Source organism: Amia ocellicauda, chromosome 8 (assembly GCF_036373705.1).
Source record: "Amia ocellicauda isolate fAmiCal2 chromosome 8, fAmiCal2.hap1, whole genome shotgun sequence".
Taxonomy (NCBI): Eukaryota; Metazoa; Chordata; class Actinopteri; order Amiiformes; family Amiidae; genus Amia; species Amia ocellicauda.
In genome coordinates this window covers 29,099,079-29,117,924 of record NC_089857.1, presented here as the reverse complement: position 1 = coordinate 29,117,924, position 18,846 = coordinate 29,099,079, and the positions used below count along the sequence as shown (strand labels likewise).

At 37.1% G+C, this 18,846-nt stretch overlaps 3 protein-coding genes across 3 annotated transcripts; 2 read left to right on the top strand and 1 right to left on the bottom strand.

The window, feature by feature from the left end:
* Positions 1 to 37: 37 nt before the first annotated feature.
* On the bottom strand, positions 38 to 4,332 carry LOC136754817 (stAR-related lipid transfer protein 6). The gene is made up of 7 exons (XM_066710965.1): positions 4,168 to 4,332; positions 3,747 to 3,854; positions 3,352 to 3,401; positions 2,726 to 2,852; positions 2,351 to 2,468; positions 1,809 to 1,902; positions 38 to 745 (listed from the first exon to the last, which is right to left on the bottom strand). The coding sequence occupies exons 2-7, from the start codon at positions 3,834 to 3,836 to the stop codon at positions 598 to 600; spliced, it is 627 nt and encodes a 208-aa protein (XP_066567062.1). The 5' UTR covers positions 3,837 to 3,854; positions 4,168 to 4,332; the 3' UTR covers positions 38 to 597.
* A 564-nt stretch (positions 4,333 to 4,896) lies between these two features.
* c8h18orf54 (chromosome 8 C18orf54 homolog) lies at positions 4,897 to 11,428 on the top strand. The gene is made up of 8 exons (XM_066710956.1): positions 4,897 to 5,266; positions 5,668 to 5,996; positions 6,218 to 7,063; positions 7,521 to 7,674; positions 8,036 to 8,117; positions 9,122 to 9,271; positions 9,862 to 9,920; positions 10,744 to 11,428. The coding sequence occupies exons 2-8, from the start codon at positions 5,717 to 5,719 to the stop codon at positions 10,865 to 10,867; spliced, it is 1,695 nt and encodes a 564-aa protein (XP_066567053.1). The 5' UTR covers positions 4,897 to 5,266; positions 5,668 to 5,716; the 3' UTR covers positions 10,868 to 11,428.
* A 471-nt stretch (positions 11,429 to 11,899) lies between these two features.
* On the top strand, positions 11,900 to 18,633 carry LOC136754812 (uncharacterized). Its single transcript, XM_066710957.1, has 10 exons — positions 11,900 to 11,993; positions 12,105 to 12,193; positions 12,668 to 12,913; positions 13,396 to 13,602; positions 13,821 to 14,054; positions 14,436 to 14,589; positions 14,823 to 14,932; positions 16,843 to 16,956; positions 17,475 to 17,618; positions 17,796 to 18,633. The coding sequence occupies exons 2-10, from the start codon at positions 12,107 to 12,109 to the stop codon at positions 17,928 to 17,930; spliced, it is 1,431 nt and encodes a 476-aa protein (XP_066567054.1). The 5' UTR covers positions 11,900 to 11,993; positions 12,105 to 12,106; the 3' UTR covers positions 17,931 to 18,633.
* The last annotated feature ends 213 nt before the right edge of the window (positions 18,634 to 18,846 follow it).

Sequence of the window (18,846 nt, the reverse complement as noted above, 5' to 3'; positions counted from 1 at the left end):
GGATATAATATAAATTGGTTGATGACTTCAGCAAGACTTCCTTAAATCATTTTATTTTTCAAATGGAGTTCATAGCTGCAGCTCATCAGTCATACAATTAGATGTATTTATTTACATTGCTTACCTAATGTTTAATTGACAAATAAGGAATGTTAAAACAGTTGCATGCTACCCAATTTGACAATTAAATACACATGCCAAAAAGGCTAATGTCATTATTTTTGTATTTTAGCACCATCTTTAAGAAATTAGTTTTACTATATTTTAAGATAGCTCAACTAGACATTAACAATGGTTCCAAAGCTTACGAAACCTGACTTTGGTTGAGAGTTCTCTTTTCTTTTATTACAGTACATGATTTTTCATATTTATGCTTATAATTACTGGCCACTTTTTTACATCATAATCACAAGTTTTTAGAGGTCATCTGGTGTAACAGCAGCAAGGTTCTAATATAATTAATTTGTAAAAGTGATTGATAAAAATGGGTCACAGAGGACATATTAAAATATATATTAAAAAAAAAAATACCACCTGTATGGAATAGAAATGATTTAGCTCAGTTTACGTCTTCAATGTCTATTCAGGGTTCCTCTATTACCGGCCCCAGGCCTTTATTCCAGCACGCGTGTCATTGATCAGGTTGATGATGTTGTTTGGTAAGGCGGACTCCACTAGCGATCGCGGCAGCCTCCCTCCCAGGTCCGGCTGAATGAACACCACCAGTTTAGAGTGGCCTGGACTCCTGAAAGTGCAAAGACACTGGTAAGGAAGAATTTACTTTCACAAAACTGCCTTTTTCTGTAGACTTGGACAGTCTCCCTTCTTCAGGCAGAAATAAGCATTTGAATACAGACCAGATGATATTTTCCTGTATGTGTGTCTGATGAGTTGTTTATTGTGGATATATGAACATAACATTCCCAATAGAATATGCCTAATCTGACTGCTTTTCAATAACGCTTAGATTACCTCTTTGTTTATTAGAACTGCATAGTTTTTATTAGCTTGTTCAATAAAACAGAAATTTAATTAGACATAACCATTTAGTGATCTCTAAAGCTTAACATGTCACTTCATGCTCCAACAGCATGATAAAGAAAGGATGTGTGACAGGTTAGTGACCAACAGAACCCAAGGGTGTAAGAAATTACATTTAATTTTTTTTAATCGTGAGCACATCACTGCTCATCAGTTCCGAGATGACTCATATGGGACTCTACATAATTTCCATAAAAATTGTAATGACTTTAATATTTGTTGATGCCTACCAAAACTGGCATGTCGCTCCGTTATGATTTTTTAGTTTCTTATCCTTGCTTTTGTTTTGTTTTTCTGTTTAGCAACAGCTGCTCGAGAAATGACTAGCGGACATGGGGGAATTTGAACTGAAATTTGACTTGCAGGAAAGCAAATGGCGAAACAAAACAGTTTTATTTGTCAGCTCTCTCAAAACAGGATGTTTTGTTTTATGATTGGGAGACCACAGAGACAGAATAACAAAAACACAGACAAAAAACAGAAAAGGAAACAGGGGTGTGTATATGCACTATATAATTCAAATGAATAGTCTGCCAGATGATAAAATTCACACAGTAAGTTTGCTGTTAACTATTATTACTACCATGACTAAACCTAGTACAACCTCACCTAACAATAATGATAAACATTTGTGGAGTACGCTGTAGTGTCTGAATATCTGATAAAGTTTATAAGTGCTAATCACTTCAGAAAACAAATAGGAGGGTATTTTCCAAAACAAAGGTAGGGGGGACAGACAGAATAAATTATGAATGTGTTCTATTTACTGTGGAAGAGGTGAGCACACATATCCACAGGGGTTGTTATGTCCTCTGATGTGAGAAGGAGAAGGAGGGCATTCTGGGTAATCAACACTCATAGCTGTAAACAGGAGAATTAAGTCCGGGGTTAAGAGTCTGTAAAAAAAAAAAAACTCGCACAGGAAATGACCAGCAGTTAGTCTTTTTTTTTAAATAATAATGAGCCTTAGGTGACATTTAGATACTTCCCTCATACAGGAGAACTCAAATTATATGAGGCGTAATTGACAGTTTCTGGATTGTCACAATATAGATACATTGTAGATTTGAGTGCATTTAATTCTTCAGTTCATCGTGTACTACTCTCTCAGGATAAGCCTGCAGTGATTTCCAAAGAACTTGCATCACATTGTAAAGAAGACTACCCCATTTCAGATGACCACATTTAATAAGTGAAGTGCTCTTAATACATATAACCAGAATCCGTTTTATGAGAAAACATTATGTAACTGTAGAACTAAAAAATATTGTAATTGATTTTAGAATAATGACTCTACAGCAGTACTTACAATTGGTAGTTACTATCCCCCCTTCATATCTTTTAACCCTGACAAGATCAACAAAGTCCCTGGATGAAATTAATCCCATTCCGTAACTGTGGGTGACTGTGTGACAAATCGCGGTGTCCTGTTAAAAGTGAAACGCTAATTAGCAAGATATGCAGACCAAACACTATATTTTAGTCCAATAACACAACTCACAAGACTTACTTGAAGCAGTTTCTTTTAATCACTTCTTTTAATCACAGCCAAATAAAGTTTTTCTCATGCTTGGATGATGTAAGCCTGGCCTTAACAGTAGGGAACAGAGGTGATTTCACTACAGCCAAATACAAAGTGCTACACCAACTAAGGAAACTCGGAAGCGTTTAACTTTAACTTTACCTCATCGATTCTCTCTAAGAGAGTGTAAGATTTCAAGGCTTTGTCCCAATGCATCCTGTGTTCAGGTAAGTACATGAAAGGAATTATGTTTTCTGGAGTATCCTCTATTATGCCCTCGCCACGGTACCTGAAAACAGACATAAAGCTGGACATAAACTCAATCTCACTTAGTCAATTATTGTTAATAGTGAATGTAATTAGACACTATTAACCAAAGACTTTTAAAATGGTTTTAATACAACATCAGATTGACTGTATTCTCATGCTATAACAAATACTTTGTAGAGGAAGAGTTGGCTGAATGGACTATGGATTTTATGGATAGTTAAGATTTAATTCTTCTTTGCATTTTATATTGTGGGACATCTTTTTGCTCCAAAAAAGTACTCACAGAATTAAACTGAATTTGTATGTACTAATCAACAGTAATAGATACAGATTCCTTTATATAAACATATAATGTATAATTAGTTTTATTCTGCATGATGCTCTACATCTTACTTACTTGTGGCCTAAATGTTTGCTCTGTTCTAAGATTGTTCAGGAAAAGCCATTTCATACAGATTAACCGAGTGTCCCCAAAAATGAAACCCTGCACACACGTCAAAATGGTCAGACAAGCTTACATGTTTCCTCCATACTCGCTGGATGGCTTCCAAGACACAACAACATCCTTCTGTGACAAGAGACACATTTAGACTTGATTGGTCAATGCATGTGAAAAGCATGCAACACCGATACCAGAATAACTGTATTTGGGTAAAATGAGAGTGGACAGTACACTCAGAAGTTTTCTAGAATAAAAGAAAAGAAAAAACAAGAAATACAAACCCATATTATGTGGGTAACTTAAGTAATTTATTGAGTAACTATTACCTCAATTATGAAGTGGATTACTACAGCTATTGCAGATATTCAGTAGCCATGAGGCAAACACTGAATGTGTTGCTTGGGCATTGAAATAAGTTTGGGGTACACCACCTAAACCCAATTGTCATGTCATATAATATGTAATCCTTACTGAATTCTTCGCCAGTGTCCAGCCAGACTCATCTTGGTTGTAAGACCACAACTTCTGCACAATGTCATCTGCTACCTTGAGGAAATCCATCCTTTAAAAGCACCGAAGCTTAAAGAATAAATCAAAGACATGACTTAGTTTGAGAGAGGCAGCTTCTCTTATGTCTCTAAGAAAAGCGGTCTTTGCAATGCAATATAAACCAGTTATTTTTTTCAAACAGTAGTTTCACAGTAGCCTCGAATTGCTAGGGAGACATTGTACACTTATATTTAATGCCGTTGTCGTAGGCCATCCGTACATTTTGGTTATTTTTATTCAGCGACCAAAATAAATAGCACACGTACTATATTAACCGTAACAAACACTTCCATTGATATGATCTTTGTACTAAATTACTTGTGGTTTTGAAATTGTTACTTACCCTGATCAGCCAGCTCCAAAACTATGTTGTGTTACACACGGACTGTTTAAATTGCTGGGCTTTCGTTCATTGATTATAAAAACAGACAATAACCAAGGAAAAGAAAACCCTGAAATAGGATACAGCGGTGTTGCAATAAACATACCGACTCAAACAAGGCAAACTAGGCATTGTAATCAATCCATTGAGGTACATTGGTCGGGTTAGTCACTTGTAGCTACGTTGGTGTGTACATTGCACTGTGATGAAATAATACTATAATAAATAAAAATAGGTAAAGAAAAAATATACTGTATTTACATAATTTTCCAACTTTGGTCCCTGAGGAAAAATACAGTATGTCCTATATAAATATATATTTTATCTATGAAAACATATAACACATAATATTTCAGAGTATTTAAAATATCACAATTGATCGTTAAGTGATAAGATTGAAATGTTACAATAATGTAAAACACACAATAAACACATGTAAATTGGTTCCCCATTACATTCCTTCTGTATATATTTTTTCTGATCTTGCGCACTCATTGAGCCCATAAACCAATATGTTATTTGAATATGTCAATGGTATATCTTTACATTTGCGTGGAACACGTTTTCAATTAATGATATATGTTATTTTGCCATTATCGCCAAAAACGCCGGGAACATTTTTAATCGGCCCGACTGTTTTCTACGATCGACACTTTCTGTCTGAATTGTCGTGGGTAGGTAGTCGATTCACCACTGCCAGGAAGTTTGCAGTATTCAGTTAGAGGCGTGTTTTTTTCCTTAAGGAACAGTGGAGGCAGGTCATTTGCCATTAAGGAATGATGGTGAATTATGAAACGATAAAAAAATAAAGCTCTGTGGATAATATATCTGTAGTCGAATTAACTGCTGTGTTAATTAACGTTTTCTTGCAATATCGCTTTAACGTCAGATGCATGCTAGCAAACTGACATTTTCTCTGGAGCAAGATGGTTTTGATTGATTAATCAAAGCCGGACAGCCCTCAGTGGCAAAAGCAACTATAATCGAAATGTCGTTGGCTGGAGTTGGTTTCAATATTATGTACAGCAGAAGCATCAACAACTACCTCGCACTTTCTCAGGTATTGTTTTGTAACTGTGATGAAACAGTGTAACAACCTTTGAAGCATTTCAAAAATGTCAGATCGCGATATTTTGCATATTTTTATATATAAACAATCAATAACTTTGAACAAATCGAGTGATGGCTCCGATCTAAGTATATGTATCTCTTGTGTGTTTTTCTGTGCGGCCATTTGTATTCATTCTTTCCCCTTAATCTTGTGTTTTGTGCTCTAAGCCTGGATAAGATAATCAATCAAAATACTTGTATTTCACTTTTATTGTATGATTTTTACTTCTGTGCATTCCTCAAAACATTGTTCTTCAGTAATTGTCCCCAACATTAGGCAGTTATATGAAAGGGGCTAGCTACCCAATTCACAATAAATACAAACCTCTTGTTTTCTCCTGTTTTCTCCAGGTTGTCTTGATGTGAGCAGCTCTATAACTGCAACTGCACCACAGCTAGCATGAGCGCAGATGACAGCTTCCACTCTCCAGAATCCACTGTCACATCTTTGTTGGCCAGTTCTGGACACCTGAGGAGCTCTTATCAAAGAGAGGATGCCTCACATTCCTCCATCAAATATAATGACAGGCAGTATGAGTCAGCAACAGAGGCCCTGGATGCCTACATTGAAGACTTTCAGAAGACTCTTAGTACTGCAGAAAAAACAACTGGGAAACTGGAGCTGCACAAGGACCCTATCAGCCACGTTTTGTCAAGACCAAGGTTCAGAAACAAGGATGGTAATTTGAAGAACTCCATTTATGTGGAGACATTCTTAACAGAATCTCTCTTAATGGCTAATACATGAGAGTATTCTAAAGTAGGGGGGAGGGACACATTTAGGGCTCCCTCTGATGTAGTTTGAGGTTAAAATATATAAAATATTTGATTGTTGTATTGTCAGTCCTCTGGCAAAAATATCACCTGTTTTACCGACTTTTCTTTTTGTGTTATGTTGCAGTGCTTAAAGAGAGGCTCTCTGAGAGGGAGCTGGATTTTCTGAACCTCCCCGTAGGCAGCAGTCACCACAAAGAAGCAGACCTTCTCAGCCTCACCACAGATGACCTCCTGTTCCTGCCCCCCGACGGCTCTCTTCCCATCACACGCACCTCGGCCTTTCTGACGCAGTCTCGATGCCATCCCCTTGGCTACAGCCCACGCTCCAGGTCCTATTGCGACCCTCGTTACATTCACAGGATATCTGAAGACCTCTTAGACATGGTCTCCCACGTGAAGCAGAAGAAGAAGCCTGAAAAAAAAACTGAAGATACAGGGTTTTTGGGTACGGAGTCAAACTACAGGACTTCTAGGGTTAAGAAGCATCTGTCATCTCTGCACAGCCTCCCAACACCTTCCGAGAAAACCAAGCATGACACCAGCTCTAGCAAGAACTATCCTAGATGGCTTACCAGCCAGAAATCCGAAATGGATTTCTCTGGGATCACAAGCATTCCAGACTTGAAATACCCAGCATGGTTGAAAGACTGTGACATTGGGTGTGAACCAAGCAGCTACAAAAGGGCTGGGAGAGACATTGGGTCACGTCTCAGTCAAACACAAACGCCCAGGGCCCTGTCCAAAGTTCCCTCTTGGCTTGATGAGCTGGAAGCTTCTTACCATGACCTGCAAACAAATACCGATAGGTATGTGAGGACTGCCAATGAGATGGCACAGAAAGGTGAACACCAGGGAAATCGTTTTGGCATCCTCCGGGATGAGGGGGGCCCAGGTTCACTACGCAGATTAAGAGAAGAGTTTGCAGAGGAGATGGCAAGAAGAAAGGACCATTCTGAGGAGCCCTTCAGAGGTATAACAATTTCACTGAGCAGCAACGTCTGTGGATTTTCCTTTTTAGATTCATTTGGATCCAATGCCCTCTTCTGTAAACTTTATGTATTTATTTATTTATTAAGATCTATCCAAAATTAAATCCAGTGGCAGTGTGTTAAAGTTTTAGTGACATAATGAAAATATTTATCCTGCTCACTCTTGCTTCCACTTATGAACAATTAATTATGCTAAAAGTTATTGAGCTTTTTTCCATTGGTTTTAATTATAACATGCATGTATTTTGCTTTGCCTTGGCACAGTCTTTACTTTACAATTATTTTGCCTTTGCATTCTAATACTTTCCTTTAATTTACCACAAAGACTGCTTTTATGTATTTCTATGTTTTCATTAGGTTTCTTTAAAAAAATAACAAAGCTCTTGGGCGACAAAGTTAATATAATGCAGTATTTTTGTATTCCCTTGTTTCTACCAGATGACAAGATAGAGTTACTGATCCAGAAAGCAGAGAATGCCTTAGCTTCCCCATCTCTAGGGCTGGGCTGTGCTGTGAGAGAGGATGGGCTGAGCCCTCGCACTGAAGAGGTGCTAGATGCCGACCGCTCTTGGGATAACCCCCCTGTGCACTTGTGAGTATGTGTGTGTGTGTATAATTTGTTTAAAAGCTCTTCTGAAGAAGATGGCACTTGGATTTAAGGTAGAGCAGTCATAAAACAAATTGAGCATATTTGCATCTATTAATAAGACTGCTATTCAAAGCAATCTGAATTTGTTAGTGAAAGGAGCATCTCCATCAATGTCCTGTCCCAAACAATCTACACAGACACTTGAGTAAGCAGCTTTGACAAAGTGACAACTAAAGATTAGTATAGGGAAGCACATACTCCAAATACTTATAAATCAGTGTAAATTGATTAATTTATACGTGCCATAAATTAACATGTCTTGTTCTGTCATTAAGATGTTCTGTTAATTTCTTTCCTTCTGTAGTAAATCTCCAGTGCCAGTAGGGGACACCAAAGGGCTAAACCCTAATAAAACTGCCAGCACTGATCTCTCTGACTGCATAGAGGTTCGTAAGAATACTTAATGTCATAATTATTCAACAAGCTTTAACACTGCTATTAATATACAGAGGTGAAATTAAGTATCTGTGTGCTTTATTACATGTAGTCTGCTATTAATGGAAAAGTGAAGCTTTTTAGCTTTTCACAAGGTAATGTAGGATGTGCAAGCACAGAGAAAAAAGGGAACCCACTGTTCTGCCACTTTAGAAACTGGTTCCTCTATATAGAATGTACATTATCATTTATAATGTATGTAATACAGACGGTTACTTTTCAAATAAAAATTGTGTAATACAGAAGACATAGGAAATGATTCTGCAATAACTGTGATATCCATTCCTGCAATTTAGTTAACACAAACTATTTTGTTAATCTATTAACTATTTAACTATTCATAACTATTTGGGTTAAAATTTCGTATTTCCATTTTTGACCACTATGGTCAAGTTTTATTCCAAAGGTTGCCATGAAGTACGTGTGTGCAGTTGCAGATCAAGCTATTTAAATTTTCTACACTGCAGGACCTACAGACAATCTATCAAGCTAATAGCATCTGAAATCCTGAAAGTTTGATCAAATTCATCTTGCACAAATATGAAGGAGAAATTTAAGCATATTGTGTGTGTTTAGTTTAAAAATTAACAGTTGTTGTGAGCAGTTAAGACACCTGGTTTCTGGGCCGGGCCGACTTTGGTTCAAATGTATTTACAAATACTTCTTAAAATTGTAAATACCACTCGAGGACCTTCTAATTACACCTGAACCAATTAAATTGAATCAATTCTGCACCTTAGAAGGTGACATCTATGAAGAACAGGAAGCAGTATTATTGGAATTAAGCTAATTGTAATTGTTAGGTAAGATGGTCTCTCCATGATTGACAGGTAAATAATTGAAAAATGTCTGCAAGTGCATATGCGTCCGAATCTGCTCTAGAGCATGTCTGAGAGGACAGTGACTGGAGAATTTAATATTTGACTTTGTGCTCTCCTCTGTATTCTGTTTCAAGGCTGCAGGCTCATCTTCGTCGGGTTATAGCAGCAGAAAGCACCCTGGGCCCGTGGAGGCTTTGAAGCAGATGCTGTTCAGTTTGCAGACTGTGGAGCAGCGTGTCAGCCAGGAGTCCTCTGAGCAGCAGCACCAACGGGCCCCTAGCAAAGTGAGGACTCCTAGGATTCTTTAATTTCCAGGATCTGTATAAACGTATGCCACTGGCCTCTGTCCTGAATCGACCAGTGTAAAGATGGGTCATCAGCGGGAGTGACTGCCGTACTCTGCCCTGCACGTATTCTCGGTCTTTAATTTGGTGTCTCATTTTTTTTTTTTCCTCTCATGTCTCTAGAAAGGCTTTAAGTTACTTTTGGAACCGAATACACAATAAATACTTCACTTTAGAGGTTAAACATTCTTAATCGTTACAAATGCCCATCAATTTTTATTCTTCAGAATCCACTTCTTACCCAGCTGAATTTAATCTATGAAATATTACTGTGTCATTAGCGATATACATATATTAAAAACTTTAGTGTATTCCTGGGTTTGAGCTACTGTTGCAAGTCAGATAAATTGGTGTTCTGAGGCGAGTAATTGACAACCTTACATTACCTTTACTGTACTTTAAAACATCTTAACATGCAAGCAGACGTATTCTAGTTTGCATGAGCAATACCGTTCTTTTTACACCAACTGTCAACTGTTAAAAATGTTGTGAAAGTAACCACAAGTGTCATCTTTCTCTTTTTACGGCAGATCAGAAAATCTGCATTTGTGGATTATGAAACAGCACAAGGCAGTCAGTCTTTGGAGAAGTAAGAGTCTTGTTGAAATACACACTATAAGACGCACAAAGCTAATTTTTTTTCTAAAATCCAAATTTTTACCCTGTTAATTATGAGCTGGGAAACCTTAGTTGTGCCCAGAGAACCAAACGTTATTTCATGTGCCATTGAGACCCAGTTGAGGACTGATGCAAATTCCCCCCATTTATTTCTATAATAATAAGAAGAAAGTGCTTCCTGGATTACAGTTAAAATAAAAGCAGATCACAAATCTAAAGCATTCAGTTTTGACCCATCACTTACACTCCATTTCCAGACAAGACCGAGTAGTCAGCCAAACTAAGTTGATGACTCCTGCAGAAGTGAGATTGTTAGATGCAGGACAAACTACTTGTGTATGTGTGTGCAAGTCATTTGTGAAGTCAGTACACAACACATTCAATTTGGTTATTTTATAGGCAGACACTTTCCTTTTCAAATGGAACTACAGAATAGATACTTTTGCCACTTGTTTTATTCATTAATTGTATTAATCATTATTTATAATCATTTGAAAGACCTTTCACTGTGCCTGCGTTTTATCCTCATCATTATTATTATTGTTCAATCTATCCCAACACAACATGTATGGCCCTTATCTCTTCTGGTACATAAAGTCAGAAGAGTTAACAAATTCATGAATAGCACAACCGTTGTTTTGAATTGTTGAAACACTGTGGTTTTCAACTCTGAGCCTGGTGACCCACTGTCCTTATTTTTGTTTCAACTGAGCTCTGTTACTTACTTGAAACTTTAACTGCACTAATCTTTTACTTAATCTGGCTTTTTAAAATGAATTTGAAATTGTTTTCAGGGCTTTGCACCATTTGGAAAAGCTGAAGCACCTCGTTGATGACATGAGTGAAAAGAGCATGAAGGAGGAAGTGGCTCTGAAAGAGAAACACTTGGAAGATGTAGTAAATTTGAATACTTCCTAAAAAGAAAATGCTATGTATTACATGTATCTTTATGTGAAATTAATTTTGAACTCATAAATCAGTGTTGCATGGTTGATTGAAGCAAATTCCAGGCACTTTGTAACATTTTGAAATTACCCATTTCTTATTTTACACTGAAATGGTATAAAAGCCTTAATGAGGTCTGTGGAAGTATTTTTAAAACTAAAAAATATATGTATTTTTTATATAAATGTTTTATATATAAATCAAATAAATGTGTGTTAACATCTCCAAGTCTGTCCTTTTTTATTTTTGAGAAGGTATGTAGAGTAGTTTATTTTGTATGTATAGGTGGGAAACTTAGTGTAATTTCAGTTTGATGCCTAAATATGCATGACCAATTACCATTCAACCAGAGTAATAAATACATGCTGGGTATCAGCCTTAGAGAGATGAAGGTGATGTATACGTCTACTGGGATAAATGCATTTTCAAGCCATCTGATTCTTTAGGTACAGTCAGGGGTCTCTCAGCCCACTCTTCACATAGCGACTGGCTTTGTGTGTGTGTGTGTGTGTATATATATATATATATATATATATATATAGTTACAGAAGACCTGATTTTCAGGCCTGCTCTGACGGTTCAAGCAGAGAATGAAAGAGTAAGTGCAGTCCATCTACCTATTTGACCTTTCATTTCTAGACTGCTTATTTCCAATTGAATATTATCCTCACCAATAGTAGTCAAAAAAGATAATTAATTCTTGTGCTTGGTACTTATGTAAATACCTATGGTATGCAACTTAAAACTGCAGTCAAATTGTAAATCTGGATTACGAGTGACCTGTAACAATGAAGATGTTGTAGAGACGTAATGCTCTGATGAATTCATGCTTAAGTGAAAAAAAAAAAAACCATAAAATGCTAATGAGCATTAATTAGAAAGTCTTTATCTTACAAAGGGGGGGATTTCAGCAGTGCAAAGCCAGATAAATCTTTATAAAGACCAGTAACCGTTAGATATTGCAATAGGTTATTTTTAGAGGGAGGCAGTTGCAAATTTTGAAAACCTGACCAAAGGGAAGTTCTTTGTATTGCATCTCTCTGCTGTGCTTTAAAAGGCACAACCACACTATATCACTTACCAGGTCAGTCAGTGGCAAGTAAGTATAGATATATTTCTTTCCTTATGCATTTAATTTCGGAACACTGCTTGCTATCTCTTCCAAAAGAAAGTAAGTCTTTGTGACTGGTTTTTGTTTTTGTTTTCCTAGCAATGGACTTCAACAGTAATGAAACCACCAATGACAAGGTGCATCTCTACAACAAGAGTAAAATGAGAGAAAAGGACCCAGTAAACGAGGTTAGTCTCAATAACACCTTGATCACTCCTGCTGAGAGGGTAATCTGAACTAACATCCCAGTTTTAAAAAGTATTTTTAGGATTTTATTCACCTCTTCAGATCTCCAGTTTAATCATCAGTCTTCTGCATTATGATCTTTCTAACCACTTTTTAACCAGCTCTCCCCTTTGGGTGTGAAATGCATAGCTGGAGGTTTAGTTAGAAGGAATCACCTTGATGAATATTGTTGTCCATGGTCTTTTAAAACTGCACTGCATTTCTGACAAATCCTAAACAGATTAGTCAATTGCAATTACTGACTGCCACTCAAAATACAGTTGAAATTCAGCTGAATTATTTTACTCGCTTTGTTACTTCAGAACACGGAGTTTTTGAAATGAATGGACAGCAGTAACAGTGTAAATACAGAGCACTGGTTGGGGGCCATTTCATTTTTGTCAAAAACAGGCTGCTCATTCTAGTGTCTTTTTCAGATAAGGACTATCCGTATTTCCCTGATGAAGATCTTTGTGGTGTGCCTGCTGACCTCTTTTATTACCATTGCGCTGGGAGTCTCTGTGGTTCTCCTGACTCCCACTTTCAAACCTCCCAGTGAGGAGATAGGGCATGTGGAGAAAATTCAGATGGAGGAAAGTCATTGGGAGAAAAGTGAGGAGCCAAGCAACCCTGCTCCAGTTGACCCAAAATACAAATACCTGAATCACATGGACAGTTCAAAGGTATGGAACTATTGTTGACATTAACAATAACTTAAATATTTTGTTTGAGAGAATATGTTAGAAGAGGAGATTGGTGAAATTATATATTTATGAGAATATGTGCTTAATTAGATCTACTTTAATATAGTTTTACATCTATTTTAATATATTTATGGCCATTTTTCAATATTCCAATACATATATGTATTTAAATAATATGCTTCTTTATAGTTTAGTGTACTAATGTATGCCTCCATAACTCAATACTAGATTTACTTTCATAGTTAGCCCTTTTTTGACGTGGGTTTCAAAATGTGTGTCACAGTACAGCAGCTTAAATTTGCAACAGCAATGTTGGGTCAATTCAAAAAGTTAGGAGTTACGTTTCCAATGCTGCATTCTCTGTGAGCTACACCCTAAAATTGGTCTTCCACTTTTTTATAATCATGAATTCTGGTAAACTGGTAATCTGTTCTAACTGGTCTTGTTTTTCTGTCTGACAGAGATTTGTATTGGAAGGCGGAGTTGTCCAGTGGGCCAGGTATCTGCAAAGCCCCAACACTTATGACACCAGGGAAGAAGAAGCCTTTGGCAACTATATCCATGAGAAAAATGCCAAAATGATTGCCTCCACTTTACTGATTAAGCCTGATGGATGTAGAGTTCCTCACTGGCACTTCAATGCTAACGAGCATGGGTACCTAGCAACAGTAAGACTGACAATTATTATTTTAGGAGTAGTGGCATTATTATTACTATTAAAATAAAAATTGACTTATGACAACAGATGTTTGTATGAGATCTCTGCTCTTGTAGAGTTCAATGTCACAGATATTCTCTAATTTAAGGTATTACTGTATTGATCTGCAGGACTGACATAGTCGTAGGCATAGTGTGAACCTTGTGTTGCTTTGTGTGTTTTAATCAGGGCAAGGCATGGATTGGTGTCCTGGACTCGGCTCCTTTTCAAGTGACGTCCTACAACGTCTCAGTGGGACAGGTCATCTTCCTACCCCGGGGCACTCTGCACTGGATGAAGTGTGTGGGGGATGTGGACTGCCTGTTCGTGCTGTTCTTCAGCACCAGTGATGAGCTGCTCTCCCGGGATGTGGATGATGTCTTCTACGCCACACCGCAAGAAATTGCCGCTCAATCCCTCAAGGTAAAATGAGCCAGAGACGCCCAAGCTGTCACAGTTACATAACAACACTGCCAGATCTACCCCCTTCCTCAAAAGCCAAACAATACACATCTTAGAACTGGGCACCTGTGTTGACTGCGCCTGTGAAATAAAGAACCCCGAGCATTTGATTTGATTGATTTATTTGGCTTAAACAAGATTAGTTGCCGATACATTTTCTCTCATTACATGGGATTTTGTTAATTAACATAGTTTTAAATATATTCCACTTACAGTCCATAGCTTTCTTAAATCAGTTTGAATTTCCTAAGGTCATTCTGGAATAGAGATTTGAAACTACAGTTCTTTGAGAAACTGATTTATAAAGCTACTGCAAATCCTGACTTTTTCTTCTGATTCCAGCCTAAGGGTGGGATCAATTTTATCAAGTCCTTCAAGCAGCCCAAAGAGAACCAGGCTGTCAATCTTCCTCCTAATCTCAAAGAGCTGGTGAACAAAGCCAGTTACATACAGTCCCAGAATTTCCTAGTTTGGAGGTACTTCTTTGATCTCAAAGGTACAAATCTGCTTTCCTTTTTCCTTATATAAGGCAACATGATTATTCCAAATCCAGCTTGAATAGTTCATTTTATGCTCTAACCATTTCTTTGATTTTATTTTGCATTGCTCTTGTTCTCTTTATATTGTAAAGCACTTTGAGATGCTTTTACAACAAAGGTGTTATAAAAAGTAAGATGATAAAAATAATGAGGATGATGATGATGATTTAAATTATTCTGCCTCTTTTAGCTTCAAAGCAGTTCAGGTACCCAGGTGGAGTGATGCAGTGGGCAAGATATTTAAAGAAATCAACTTGGAGTTCACCCAATGAAAAAGTATTTGCTAAATCCCTCCACGAGGTAAGACTGCTTTATGATCAGAGAAACTCTGCTATTCAGTTTCTCAAGGATTAGTTCAATATATTAAGTGCATAGGAATATCACCATGTTAGAGTCTACTTGTTACACCTTTACCAAAAATGTAATGACAGCGTTTCAGTGAGATCTCACTCATTTGGGGATATCAAATAAACACAGAAAGGGACTGGACCTTTTCTGTTATTACAGGCAGATGTTTTATAAGTTCCTGTAGTAGAAAATGTCACGATAACAAATTAATGGTGAAATTAATTTCCAAGTAGCTGCAACACTATACACCCATATATAACCATTCCACAGCTCTTCATGAAATACATATTCAAGCAAATGCAAAACAACAAGCAGGTTTATTAGCATTTAAAACTATTTAGACAGAGCTTGTGGAGTTACCCTCAGGCACTATTTTATTAAAAACAGAAAAAGCATGCAGTTTGATTTTGGTAGTGAAATAAATTACATTAGTCATGCTCTTTTCTATAAGGGAAATATTTCATTTTCATTAATAATCAATATGGGTATATTTCTTTAAAAAGAAAAAAGAAGGGAACAGATTGTACTTTTAGATCAAGGCTTCCAATTGGTGTTTCCTCAAGTCTCAGTTGCAATTCAGCAACAGTTATGGGGCAGATTACTCGCATCCGTTACCCTTCTCATAAGATAACGAATAAGACAATCGATAGTCAGATCAGTGAGAAATTGTCAGCTAGCTCAGTTTTCACTGGGGTGAAAATGGACACCCACTGCTGTCCCTGCCCCTGCACTTCAGAGCTGTGTTTTATTCACCTGACTTGATTCTGTCACCACTCACAAGGCACCAAAATGATATGACCTTGCTATTTCAGTAACTCCTTTTACAGATAAAAACATTACAACAGAAAGTGAAACATTTATTTATTGTATATCAAAGTTTTAACACAAAATGCGGTGTGTGGTGTAGTGTAGTCACAAGACTGTTGGTTTTCTGGTTTTGCTGTTAGTCTTTAGTGGGAGATTGGGATCTGTCTTGTTTGCTTTCGTGCCTGGCTCCTGATCCAGACGCTTTGCTCATTTCCTGTCTGTGTAGTTGTGCTCCGTGTTGCTTAAACTGGTCAAAAGTTCCTTACCTTCATCTTTAGATTGAAACCACCAATGTTATCCCATAAAGATGCACTAAAACAGGCCAATACCCTTTCTTCCTGTTTTTTTTCTACAGAACATTTATTTATTCATTTGCCTATGAAACAAATATTAGAGATTAAAACACTCAAAAGACTGTTTCTCAAACCACATCCTCACAAAGTAAAACCCCAAATAAATAAATAAAATTAGTGTTGTGAAAGCAGACAGGCTCGTTTGCAATTCATAATAGTAGAATTTAAGAAACTATTACTGTTAGACCATTAGCTGATCATTTGTTGCTTTTTTATGGAATTGTGTCAAATTATATCAGACTGCATTTTGGTCTGTTTTAAAATCTTGGCTTAAGACCAGTTTCCTTGAGTCAGCATTGTAATTTTACGTGAAGCACCTTGAGGTCTTGACTAAATGCACATGATAAATCTGTATTGTATTAAATTGTATTATTGTACTTCATTAAGGGAATCCAGTTGGAAGTTGATTACTTGGGTATTTACGCGTGTGGCACCTCCTTATTTCATTGTAGTCTTACAAGCATCTGCCTTGTAATATATAATATAGTACTGTTTATTACTGGAGGACCATCACCATTCTTGGTTGCTGTAGTTTGTCATTTCAAATGCACCCTGGACTAAATACTAACGCAAAGATTTGATGATTTGTGATCTCAACTCTCTTTATTTGTATATTTTAATATTATCCTTTTCTAACATGTGGGGAGTTCATTCTCCCCACTGAATGATTTAAAGATAAGCGTTTGATTTCTCAACCCACAGCATGAAGACACAGTGACCATTGCGACAATGAGGATCTTCACTAATGGCATGAGGCAGCCCCACTTCCATGGCAATGCCAATGAGATGGGATATGTGCTGAGTGGCTGTGGGACGGTAGGGAAGGACGTCTTTTCTGTTTGTGTTGAAAGGAGATACAGACAGTGGTAAACCACTTGTGTGTCAGCTTCAGGAAGCCAAGTACTGATGTAACTCACGAGCAAAGGACACACATAAAGTCCCATACACTCAATACACATAGACTACACACTTCATTTACAGTTAAACAATTTCCATGTTGCGGTTGTTGTTTTTTATTTGAAGGCATTTCATAAGGAGCAGTATAAAACTTGGGATAAAGAGCTGCAAAAGGGTACAATTAAATCATTCATGTAATAAATTTGCAAATTTGTGTGATGAAAGCTTAAACACATTGTGGCCCTTGGGGACTGGAATTCTACCTCCCTTTTAAATACACACTACTGGATTGGAACTGTTAATTATACAACGTCCCCAGTTCCACATAAATGAAAATGAAAAAGACCTGTCCCCTTATTGTGCTCCATATGCAACTTTAATGGAGCAAGACAGTGGTCAGATCTGTTATTGAAAAAGAAAATGCACTTGTATTGCAGGTTGGTGTCATAGACAGAGGTGTGGCCGACTTCGACATTAAGAAGGGAGACGTCTTTTTCTTCCCTCGTGGGACTCAACACTACATGAAGAGCAAATGCAAGGAGGATTTGTTTCTGGTCATTGGCTACAGTACTGGCAATGAGGTAAGTAGGCACTTGGATAGCTCGTTCTTTATGTGGAAACTCTTGTGTTTTCAGGGTATGCCTGGGGAAGGAACTGTGGACTAGAATTGTTCTTATGCCATATTTTGTTTTACATTGAAAGACCTGTGCAGTTTTCTCCTTTTTTTTAATGATTATGTATTTATTTCTTTTTGACAGCTGCAAACCATGAACATGAACATCTACTTCCAGTCCACAGCAGACTTCATATTAGCCCAGCTTTTCAGGAAGAAGCAAAGTGAGTTCCAGAAAATCCCCATCTTCAAGACTCGCCAAGACATTAACTTGCCTTAAACTAGCATGTGGCAGCAGTCCACAAAATAATAGCTTGACTAAATTCATAGCATTTCATTAAGATGGAGCAATCTCAACCACGCCAAGCAACAATGTACTTTATATTATCCTAGGCTTCATACCTTATTATTCCAATGTCATGTAAGTTTTGGATGCTGTGGTAAACAAACATACCTATAAGGAACAAGCTGCAGACAATCTTTGACGTTTTTTCTCACATTCCTGTGTATTTCGTGATTCAGAAGGATGAACCTGTAGTGAGACTTCACTCTTGTGTGAGGATGGCAGTCAGTCACATTTTGATAAGTCATCATGTAACAGTGCTGTTTTTAACCTCCTCTGGAAATATTGCTTCCATATCAAAGGTATTATTACGTTCCCTCTATTACAGCTGGGTGAGCACAGCTTGTCTTTATAACCCTGCAGGCATCTTTTTGATTATTCTGTTGTTAATAACTGAAGTTTTTTATTACTACCTGTGGTGGGCATCAAAATGCTTTACTCATTCCTTGTGTACACATGCTGGTTTATGTAGAATGTACAAGACCATGAAAGGATTAAGACCGATGAGCTTAGAAGTTAGATTATAGGTGGCAAATTGCAGTTCTCCATTTCTAATTCTATTTGCTTAAAAAGCTGTTTACAAATGTGCTTACAATGTTCTATTACCTGTATCATTTCAAAAAATAAATTACTGACAAGAGTTTGCATCTCTTGAGTATTTCCTTCATTATTCAGGTGAATTATGCACAAAAACCAAACCAATTGACCACTGACTCTAGTGATTCATCAATGATGTTGGACCAGGGTTGCCCTCTGTGAAGACTATACTATTCCTGATTTAAAGGCTAAATTCACAATATATTGATACATTTTTGCCATCAAAAGTAATTGAAAACCTACTCCTTAAATGGTT